This window comes from Austrofundulus limnaeus, unplaced genomic scaffold (genome assembly GCF_001266775.1).
Source record: "Austrofundulus limnaeus strain Quisiro unplaced genomic scaffold, Austrofundulus_limnaeus-1.0 Scaffold37, whole genome shotgun sequence".
In the NCBI taxonomy this organism is placed as follows: Eukaryota; Metazoa; Chordata; class Actinopteri; order Cyprinodontiformes; family Rivulidae; genus Austrofundulus; species Austrofundulus limnaeus.
The window spans coordinates 1,133,268-1,141,097 of record NW_013952439.1 but is presented as its reverse complement, the minus strand read 5'-3'; the positions used below and the strand labels follow the sequence as shown (position 1 = coordinate 1,141,097).

Below are 7,830 nucleotides of genomic sequence, written 5' to 3'. Positions count from 1 at the left end.
TGAAAAAAGAAAAGAAAAGGTAAAATAAGATTTAAAATGTAGACATTAAAGTTGCTTTAGGTTGTCAATCCATGTTGGTCTTAGCTATGTAGAGGCTAGCTGTTAGCTCAGATTAGCTGTCCTAGCTGTTAGCTTGTCCGTTTGGTCAGAATTAAACTATTTCTCTAAACTGAGGCCATTCAAAGAGCTTTCTGCTACAGTAAGATAATAATTGTTCATAACCTTTTTTCCCACTTAGGGAACATTTTAAGGCTAGCCAACCCCTCAAAAAATAAAAAAGTTWWAAAAAAAGGATTACATTTGAAATCCTCTAACACAGTAAAGATCCTCACCCAGTTTTATTAGATATTTTGCTCACAGATAAACATGACTKACTCTTAAGGTTGAAGCCAAACCTGTGTGTGTTTTGCTGTGTTAGCAAAATATTTCATCAAACAGTTAACAGATTTCACTGAAACCTGCAAAACTCAATCCCTAGACGTACAAAGCTACAAATGATTCACCTTCGGAGTCACCCCAATTCTAGATGGCTGCTGCATTTACCAAGCCTCATCCCTAACTATGTCCGTTTTAAAGATCTTGAGTTAAAATTAGGTGAGACAGTAACTGAGTTTTATACTCCACATGATTAAAGTCCTGACAGATCTCAGAGTTATGCAAGAGAGTGAGATTGTACATAATGTTTGACCACAGCAGATATACGGTGGCCATTTTTTAAAATTTTATTTTCTCATTTACTTTTCATAAATCCTTGTTTAARGTAAACATATCCTGCTTTTAAATCTTTCTTTTGTCTCATTTAAATCATTTGGTTGAGGTCTGTATAAAGTGGAACTGCAAAGCTTCGGTCTGAATTCCTACTTATTGTAACTCCACAAGCCCCTCATTCACCCCTTTTTGAGGTGTGTCTCAAAGCAACCTGTTGTGATGAYGTTCCTTTAAATCCAACCGAGGCGCTTCAGACCCCGCCCCCTCCAGCTTTCAGAGCGGTCCATTCTAGTTTGATAGATACAACTATATAGCGGCAAAGAAAAGTTTTGTTTACAAACTAATTAAAAGATGTCCCCTTCCTTGAATGATCCTTATATTGAGGGGATTTTTGGGGTGAACATTGAATCTAGCCAATAATTATAAATTCATTTCCCATTAAAAAGTAACATTTCTCAAATTGATGGAGTTTCCTTTCAAAAGAATTATAATAAAATATGATAATATCCAACCCCCACAGCCAACATGCTTTGAYTAAGCAAAAATGAACCTTTCCTCTGCTTTAAAATGGTTCTCCTGCATTACAATCTGCTCCAAAAAGAGATTCAAAACCTGTTACATGTTCAGCTTTTAAGTCCCTGCTTCTATGTAAATAAGACGAGAAAAGCTCCTAACAATAATGAGACAGATTCAAACACATCAGCAGCGTTTTCACTTAAAACCATCAAATTTGCATAATATCTGACATGCTAATCTGGATCCAAGGTCTGCGAAGACTAAAATGTCCTCATTTTGACACCGCTGATGAGTCAAAGTAGCGAGCGCGGCGTTAACAAWGTAGAAGAAGAAGGAGAGCAGAAGGAGGAAGAGGAGGAGGAGAGCTGGCTGCGTGAACTGGTCTGTGCTGCATTAGTGGGACTGTCCGTTGCCTACACACTGAAGTGCTCTAACATTAGCCTCTGTCTGAACGGCAGCACACCGGTTGAGTCACAGCAGAGGGAGGATGGAGAGAACAAACACCAGAAAGAAACACTTAAATGCGGGCTTTATTTTCTAGATGAAATCTTTGTTTAAAACCACATCTACTCTGCACAGCTCAGAATTTAAAGACAAATCATTTGAATAAAGGCTTTTCCTGTGTTCCCCTGTGTATTTAGATGAACCACTCTCTGACTTACCACTGTTTTCATTTTTTTTATTTTCCCAGCCCTAACCTCAGATTTAATGGATGTGACCTTCCCATTTCTGCATCTATGCACGCAATCAGTCGTAGCCTGCAGCAAGGTGTCACATCAATGCATCCCGCAGCAGCCTCACTCCACTCACAAATTGGTGGTTGAGACGATGAACACAACAACAAAAGCAAATATCTCTTTGCTGGAATCAATTCAGTGCAACTGGAAACGGGTGTACTGGTTTGTTTGCTGAATCTTTGTATCTGCATTTGAAAGCGTCACAACAGAAAACTCTGCATCTCTGGCAAATGGAGCCTGGAGGAAATTAAAGTTTGGTGAAGATTGATTTTTCTGTACTGGAGAACAAACTGGAAAGCCACACACAAACAGTCTATTCACTGCTGGACTCTGCCCTTCCACCTATTGATCCTCACTGCCATCAATGAAGTTATGTGCCATCAGGGATTTGTAACAATCATTACAGACTGACCCAGCTTACTGACAGCTGGACCGTCCTGCTTTAGCTTAGCCAAAATCCATTAGAAATTAGCTTTGAATAAAAAGTAAATAATACAATCTTTTTATTTATTTATTTTACTCATCTACTTTACTGAAACATTCAGGAAATAATCACCTGATGCATATCTACAACTGATTAACCTTTAGAGTCAAAATGACTGCCACAGCTTATCAACTTTAGCAAACAAAAATAAAGCACTACTTCAATCAATTTTCAATCAATTTTATAGATACTGAGCTGAAATTTGGTGTTGCAGTAGTTAAGAGCCAACCCTGACATGTATTTCGAGCACTAACAGATTTTGTGGTTTTTGGCAAGAACTGTTGGAGAGGCATGAGAGGCAGGAGTGAGTCCCTTCAAGGAATATGAGGCCTTAAAGGGGTCATATCATGCAAAATCTACTTTTTAGCCATTAAATATATTTCGTTGTATACTTGGAGTCTTTAGGAGTGCTGAACTTTTGAATTTAGTCTCTCCCGGTGCTGCAAATATCTTTATTTTGTTTGGGTCATATTTTTCAACACATTAAGTTTTCTCGATTTTCTACCACGTTTTCTGAACTATTACATCACAGTATTTGCAACAGAACTGCTAAATGTTTGATGGTACAAAGCTCCGCCTATTTATACAAAGCTCCTCCCAGGAGCTCAGTCTACCAGCCAAGTTCCCACACCACAGAGCACCCCTCCCCCGAAGAGGTGTTGTGAAGATGCGCTGACGTGAAGGAGGTTCTTAAAGAGATAGAGGCCAATTTTAAGGCGTTTATTTTTTAGATATACAGAATTTTCCTAACAACTCAAGGTAACATAATTACTTGACTGTGGTAAAGAATTGAACTGTGTGCCTGAAAAATACATGCTTCTTCCCTTTAAAGAGACAGCATCAAAACAAGTTGATCTGAGACACACTTCAGAAAAGTTGTGAAACAGGGGCTTGTGGAGTTACAATAAGGAGGAACTCAGTTTAAAACATTGCAGTTCCACTTTATTACAGTTCCACACTGAATGAGAAAAATGTGAAAAAGAAGGATTTAAAGGCATTATATGCCTCCTTTAAATGACATATTAAGGGAATTATAAGTAAGTATTCTTCATTTATATAAACAGCAGCTTTCAAGGCAAAATTCATAAAATTCCTTACATCAAATAAAACGGCACGCTTGGTACAACAATAACATAAGGAACCATGAAGAACAATACAGATCAAAGTCCTAAAGATACGAAACAACGAGCAAATTTACCATCTTAACACTTGCTATTATTACCAAATCTGTTGAGGTGAGTCATGGGAAAGCACTGACTATTCTGTAGTTCTCGCCAGAATAGAATGTGTCAAATCCTGATCATCACATTCATTTGCTGCATCAACACTTGCCAAGAAAAGCGCTGCATCATGTAATGCAGACAGTTATATTAGGAAATCTGTAGCTTTGCGCATCTCCGAGTCACAAACTGACCCTGGCTCGTCATCATAATGAGCTGCTTAGTGTTCTCTGTCAACTACACTGAGTATTAGGAATAGCTCAGCTTATCACATTGAAATTAATCCCCTCCCTGATTATTACGGTTTTCTACTTATCCTTTAGAAAACCCTTTAAGCTTCTTTCCAAAACAATTGGTTTTGGTTAAGTCAGTGTCAGTTTTAACTGTGAACATCTTCACTAATTTGTGCTCTCTCCTCCCGACCTGAACAATCCGAGCATGTAATAAGCACGTCTTCCTCAGCACCAACTACCGACGTGCCCTTAAGCTGAGCGCTGACCCAGCAGCCGCTTCAGTGTAATTACTTAGCTGCCGGCGGTGTGAGGTTTTAGTCGAACAGTGCCGCGTCATGGTGTGAATAAACCTGCGCCTTCCTCCCCGAAAGGCTGCCGCAGGCCACCGCTACGAAATCTAGTTTGCTAAAACTGCTAAACGCAGTTTGTGAGCAACAAAACCAAAAAGCTGTGGGCTCTGAGTGTACAAGGTACTATTGTGCTCGTTTCCCTGGTTTTCTTTTATTTTAGCAGCTTATTCTCACTTCATTGGGTTCAAGAGTTCAGAAAGCTGCAGCTGATCCACAAAAGCGTGAAGTGTTAAGTGCAGTTGGTGGGAAGAAAAATAAATGAATCCTCTAGATAGAACTCGATAGCCTACATGGCAGGAGGAGGAACAAGCAGGCCAATTATCAGACTCCACAGTCCGTCATATCAGACCCATCACGTTTGGGGAAATGACCACACAGATTTCAGCATGTAGCAGCTGATACAACAAGCTATTTATATCCAGAGGTGTGGATAGAAAAATCTGCGACGCTTTGATGCTGGAAGAATCGAACGAGATGCTAAAACTCTGTTTCAACCTGTCTGATTCTGATCATAGAGATACATGTACAGATAAAAGCAATCATTTTAACAGTTTAAAAGAGAACAGACGCAACAGTTTCAGCTTAATCAACTACCCTTAAATATGCCACACATTTACACAAACTTACATTTGGTGCAGGCTTATATGTATTTTTTTAACCTTTAACATCAACAACTTCCTAAAATATTCTCCTAAGTCTTTTTTTTTCAGGAAACATGAAGAGCTTAACTGAAAGCAACGATATATATTTTCCTGACAAATGTCAGGTTATTTTAGAAAGGTGTCGCCATGAARTATTTTATGATTCAGTTCATGAACTGTCCCTACTTTTCTTGATCTGCATTTGATGAGYGAAAATATTGTGAAATGTGACATTTTATCTAATGTTTAGATATGGGTGTCAGTGCACAAGCGTCAAAGAACATTTATTCTGTTTGGTATCCATCAAAATTTTTGTCCAAATTTCATGCCCCATTCTTTTACAACAAAAACATAAAATAAAATATTGTGAATTATTCATCAAAACAGGTAACTTGATTGGGAACAGTATGTTGTGAGCTTTGGTAGCTGTACGTTGTCGATAAAGTTAACAACCTGCACGATTTTCTCACAATGACATTTGGGTAAAATGGACGACTTAACAGTCAAATTTGGAGTTTTAGGGTTCAGGGTTACTTTACAGAAAAAAACATAATATAAAGTTTAAACTGTTTACAAAAAGTTGGACTTTACATGACTAAACTGTCATACTGATATCCTAAACACTTTTTACACAATCTCTGTTTAAGTATTATCACAATTTGTAGACTTTTTTCCCATGGATGTACTCTGACTGAAGCATTTTTTTGCAAACTTCCTAATCCCTGTTATTGCAAGTATGACTCAGTCCCCTGTGAGCAAAAGGTGTGAATCAGGGCCCCAATGATACCAACACAAAGAGGGAAAGAGAGACAAAAACAAGGGGGCGTCGAGCCCCGCTTGCACTCACTACATACAGATAACACGACACCTAAGAACCACAGCATCCAAACCAATAAGTCAGGTGATGGGGCACATGACCCTCTATGAACAATAGAGCTAATCAAGCCTATTGCTAGGCGATGGCCCTCTTTTGCATGTGACTAACCAGTTTGTCCATGTAGAGGCAGTCCTTATAAAGCTGAGTTCACCTGAAACTCATCAGACTGAAGAAGTCTCTTGGACGAGAGACGAAACATTTCACTAAAGAAGAACCCATCCAGAGGACCAACTTATTTTTTCTTTTTGATTCCTAATCCCACAACATTTTTAAGAACATATACAAATAATACAACAAAATGTGTCACTCACTGTGATTTAAGGTTTTCTTGTAAATCTTGTTGGGGTGCAATGAGAGCATAACGAAACTTTCATAAACTTCAATAAGCCTAAAGTTTTCTCTTCAGTAATGGGAGGTAAAGAATCATTTCAAACAGGTCTTATGTTTTTTTTTTTTTTACATTATAGCACAGTAGAAATAAAGAAACCACGTGTGACCAACACAGTCTTCTTCCACTCCCAACTTAAGAATTTTAAAGCTTAAAATCATAGTTGTCTCACTGCAACTGTATTCAGGGAAGCTGGGTAGCTGTGTGGGTACCCTTCAAAATTTCATCAGAATTGTTTTAATTTCCCTGTTCAGTGTGTGTGTGTGTGTGTTTAAATAGCCGCTAGAGTGAGATGTAACAACAATTACAATTGATTCAGGCACAGCAATTTAAGTGACGCTCAGCTTCTTCTGAATTACCGAGTCCCTCTGTTTACAAAATGACTGTACAGCTAATTAACCATTGGTTTCTAGCATCCAGCTGGTGGATTTTGGATGCCACGAGTGAAGAGTTAAAGAATCAAGCCAGACACTTGGCAGGAGTGTGGGTTTAGTCTTTTTTAGGATGATCCATTTCATTTTAAAACAGCGGTTTCATCTCATTACCATCTGTGTTCTGGATGCCATTGAGACGAATGGAAGCTTTATATAACCTGTGTTGCAGCCCAGAACATCCCTTTCTTGCATCACTGTGGGGTATACCATTTAAACAACATCCACAGGTTTATTTAAGTGCAAAAATAATGAGGGGACGGACTCACAGGCGTGTGTGACGGAGAAACTGTTGGAGGACTCCAAGTTGTCCACGTTGTAATTGAGGTGGAAAGGTTTTTCTGTCACATTTTGGTTGGTGTTGTAGAGCTGGACAGCAAACCTGAAGGCGCTGTGCTCCTGCACTGTGGAGCGCATGAACAGTCCACCTACAGGAAGGAAGAAAATGTCACACACACACACACACAACAGAGCTCTAATTAGTCCAAACATACACTGCATTATTCAATCCCAAGTATAAAGACATGATTTCACACTGTCATTTATAAGTTAGAGGAAAGCAGTCTGAAACTGGCATTTTGGCATTTTAACTCTGTTTTGACACAGACCAGCAGAAACCCACAAGCCTCATACTTAAGTAAGTTGGTTAATGATTAAAGAGAAGAAAAAAGGGCATAAAACTTTGATATTTCATGATATCTGAAGAAATAAAAAGAAAACCTTTGAACTTACCAATGTTGATTTGGTTTGGAAACCCTGCCAACGACTCCCCACACAAATGAAAAATAACAAAGACTGCAGCAACTGTGCGATTCCACATTTTTTCTCTCCTCCGGGAAGTGAAATCAACTCCTGGTCTGTGTGCGAGTGAGGCAAAGCAAGGAGAAGCATGTAGATATACAGAGGGCTTGGATGCAAATTTGAAAAAAAATTTWAAAAAGAAAGAAAAAGCAAAAAAAGAAAGAAAAGAAATCCACAGAATAGATGCGGAGCGTCTCTCAGTTTCTCTCCCTCTCTCTCTGTGCGCCCACGGTGAATGTGTGCCAGCGCAACCGCAGCGCCAGCCCACTGCTGCTGATGCTGCTGCTGGAAATCTAAAGCCAGTGTTTTATCTCAAAGATGGAGGTGGAGAGAGGGGGAGCAGATCTTCTCACTGTGGATGGAGACCATTGAATTGGGCCAGTGAGAAAGGGGGAGAGAGAGAGCGAGAGAGAGAGAGAGAGAGAGAGAGAGAGAGAGAGAGAG

General features: G+C 39.2%; 1 protein-coding gene across 5 annotated transcripts in view; it reads right to left on the bottom strand.

Annotated features, from left to right (window-relative positions):
- The window catches only part of gria3a (glutamate receptor, ionotropic, AMPA 3a), a 97,638-nt gene extending 89,885 nt beyond the window's left edge, over positions 1–7,753 (bottom strand). For 2 of the 5 annotated variants that reach the window (XR_001310095.1, XM_014006723.1), the window contains exons 1-2: positions 7,318–7,731; positions 6,855–7,013 (exon numbers count right to left, since the gene is read on the bottom strand). Coding sequence is in view for 4 of the 5 variants with exons in the window: in XM_014006723.1 (XP_013862177.1) it covers positions 6,855–7,013; positions 7,318–7,405 (247 nt within the window). In the remaining variant the exon portion in view is untranslated. Of the gene's footprint in view, positions 1–6,854; positions 7,014–7,317 lie in introns of all 5 variants that reach the window. The other 3 variants (XM_014006727.1, XM_014006726.1, XM_014006725.1) reach the window with 3 other exon arrangements.
- Between the last annotated feature and the right edge of the window lie 77 nt (positions 7,754–7,830).